We start from the raw sequence: 2,993 nt of genomic DNA, 5'->3' as shown, positions 1-2,993 counted from the left end.
TCTTGAAAAAAAAAAAAAAAACTGAATTTTCACTATTATAATGGGAAAAAAACCCTGCCAGTCCGGTGTTCCCTACATTCAGACAGGTAGTGCAAAAAGATCACATTGCCGCCCACCATGCGGCATACGCTGAAGATGCTTTGGCACACTAATGCAATAGCCATAGGGACAAGCAGAGTTATTTTACCCCTTGTACAACCACAAACTGTTGAAGTTCTTTTGATATGGCTTTTTCTAACAGGATTTTCCTTGTAGGAGTAGAGAAGAAATATCCTCCGAAGAGAGCTTCACAATACTAACATATCATTTCACATGGATAAGGACAATGACAAGAGAAACAATTAAATTTATTTATTTATTAGAGAGGGTTTCCTAGAAAGCTACGCGGCTTTTGTATCAGCATAAGAACCAATGGGAATGCAAGTGGAAGCATCAATGCAAAGAAATTTTCACCTTTCATGTAGGGTAGGGTGGTTATTTTGCCTTCCCATGTGTCTTGGGGCAAGAGCCATGCTGCCTTTTATGTTCTTTTTCCCTTTTATTATTATTATTTAGTACATATCTATTACAGGTAAGGATGTGAATTTGAAATCAAAATCAAAATCGAACCAAGCTGTTTATACCAAAACCATGAAACCATTTAATAAGTGATTCGGTTTTGATTTTAAAATTGAAACCGTTTAATAAATGATTCGATTTTGGTTTTAACATTTAAACTGTTGGCAAACCGTTTAAGTAAACTCTTAAACTGATTAAGATATAATAGTAACTTTAGGACATTCACTATTAAGTTTATATAACAATAAACAATTCCAATCAATGTTAAAATTTACATTAATTTCCCCAAAAATTTTAAAGGTAAAGAAGTATTTGGAAAAAAAAATAGAAAACATAAGAAAACCGTTTAAACCGAAACTTTTTATAAATGGTTTCGATCTCAATATATGTAGATTGTTAAATAATTTGATTTTAGTTTCACCTAAAAAATCTTGCACTGACCGAATCAAATTAAACCATTTACATAAAATTAAAAAAAAAAAAAAAATTCGATCAACACCCTTAATTACAGGACTATAATAACTTGCAGGGCAACGTCCATCTCTGCACTGGTCTAGACTCTAGAGCCTCTCCCTGCACAGCAGCGGCATCCACCAGAGAAAGGGGCTACTGACAGAAACTTGGATATTTGACTCATTTTTACTCACTTTTATTCATTTCTCACTTATTTTATAGATACCAATTTTATTTTATTCACTCCATATCTAACTAAACAGGGTCCAATGAATTACCAACAAGCCCAAACTTGTACTTTCGAAACCCTGTTCGGCCCATGAAGCAAACATAAAAAAATCACTAAGACAACCCCTCTCATTTTTAATCAAATATATCCTAAATACTCTCTTTCTGATCATAAGAGGATCAGAAAATGAGAGAGAGAGAGAGAGAGAGAGAGAGGATTGAAGAACAACAGTCCTTGTCTTATGAAAAAAAATGAAAAAACTATATATATTATTGGAAATTAGGAACATCAAAATTTTTGGTTACTGCTCGTCTTACAAAGGTACATCAGCAATTCTCATGCCTAATTTTCTATGGCCTATGGTATAAATATGTATACGATTAAGGTTGACTAACGCACATCACAGAATGAAACAGGCTCCCAATGGTGTTTTTTTTGCCCCTTTCACTTCTCCTTAAGCTTACAAGAAGAAGTACATGAATTTGAAAATTACCAAGGTTGATGGTCATCTTCAGAAGTCTTTGGTGGAGCAGGTTTCCAGCCAGGCTTCTCATCCCAGTACATGTCATAATATATGTGTCCAGGAATATGGTTTTCCACACAGCACCATATCCCCGTGTACCTTTTCACACGTTCTCTGAACTTTTTCTCTCTTGTCTGATCATATAATTGAGACACTTTGCATTGTTAGACAATATATAACCAATGAAGTTATGATAAAGCTCTATTTGTTTCGATGTAAAATGAAGTCAAGAAAAAAGAAAAAAAAAGAAGAAAGCAGGGAGAATATTACACTTCCCAAAGACACTATTTTACTGATTTTGGCATACAAACAGTGAGCCAACTCCAGAACTTATGCATCTATTTTCATTTCCTCTGAAACAAACTCTATAGTTAGATATTTTACATTCTTTTATTTATGTTGACCAGTTTCTTTGAAAGAAATGGGGCCCAGAGAGATAATCAAAAGGAAAAGAGAAATTACCTTGTCAGCAAAACCTTGGAAGGCATCTTGCATGGATGAGAATTGAATAATTTTAATATCCTTGAATGAGGAGAATACTGTTTTCAACTGTCAAAAATAAAATCACGAGGTTAGAGCAGAAGGGGAAATAGTCCTCTAGGTTTAGAATTTAAAAAAAATAGAGGATGTTCTCAAAATTAATATTTCACCTCTAACACAGTTTATGATTTAGATCTACTGACACGAGAGTTTCTAGATTAACAATCCTAACTAAGATGCTGCTATAGGGACTTAAAATAAATGGGAGTCGGATATCAATCAAGGCCACACAGATGTTGGGCTGTTGGGCAAACCTCTATATTACCCATGGAAGATCACATGTATTGACACTGTCAACCCTTAATAAGACCAGTGACAAACCCAGAACCTAGAACCAGTACCTGCCAAGTAGAAGAGAGAAGGAGAGAGAAGATGGATGGAGAAAGTATGCTGAACCACGATAGACTCAGTTTCTATGCTATTGTGGTCTCCCAACCCTTATTTATAATACTTGCTATAACAAGTAGACTCTAAGGCTTCGTTTGGTATCGTTCTAAAAAATGTTTCTGGAGTTTTTTCGTTCTATTGGAACGAAAAAACAGAATCTTCTGTTTGGTGCACTTATGGTCCGTTTTTGTTTTTTTGGAACAAAAAGTGAAAAAAAAAACTGAAAAAACGAGATTGGACGGAACTCCAAATGGAGTTCCGTCTTCCCAGTTTCGTTCCATTTTACAAAAAAAAAAAAAAAAA

The 2,993-nt window shown here is 34.4% G+C and overlaps 1 protein-coding gene across 2 annotated transcripts in view; it reads right to left on the bottom strand.

The window, feature by feature from the left end:
- Positions 1-1,482: 1,482 nt before the first annotated feature.
- LOC122079249 (arabinosyltransferase XEG113-like) overlaps positions 1,483-2,993 on the bottom strand; it is a 75,917-nt gene continuing 74,406 nt past the window's right edge. For both annotated transcript variants that reach the window (XM_042645542.1, XM_042645541.1), the window contains exons 12-13: positions 2,226-2,312; positions 1,483-1,897 (exon numbers count right to left, since the gene is read on the bottom strand). In XM_042645542.1, the coding sequence (XP_042501476.1) occupies positions 1,730-1,897; positions 2,226-2,312 (255 nt within the window). In that variant the 3' untranslated portion in view covers positions 1,483-1,729. The remainder of the gene's footprint in view (positions 1,898-2,225; positions 2,313-2,993) is intronic.

This window comes from Macadamia integrifolia, chromosome 5 (genome assembly GCF_013358625.1).
Source record: "Macadamia integrifolia cultivar HAES 741 chromosome 5, SCU_Mint_v3, whole genome shotgun sequence".
In the NCBI taxonomy this organism is placed as follows: Eukaryota; Viridiplantae; Streptophyta; class Magnoliopsida; order Proteales; family Proteaceae; genus Macadamia; species Macadamia integrifolia.
Note: the sequence above shows the minus strand (reverse complement) of the source record. Positions and strands in the feature narration are given on the sequence as shown.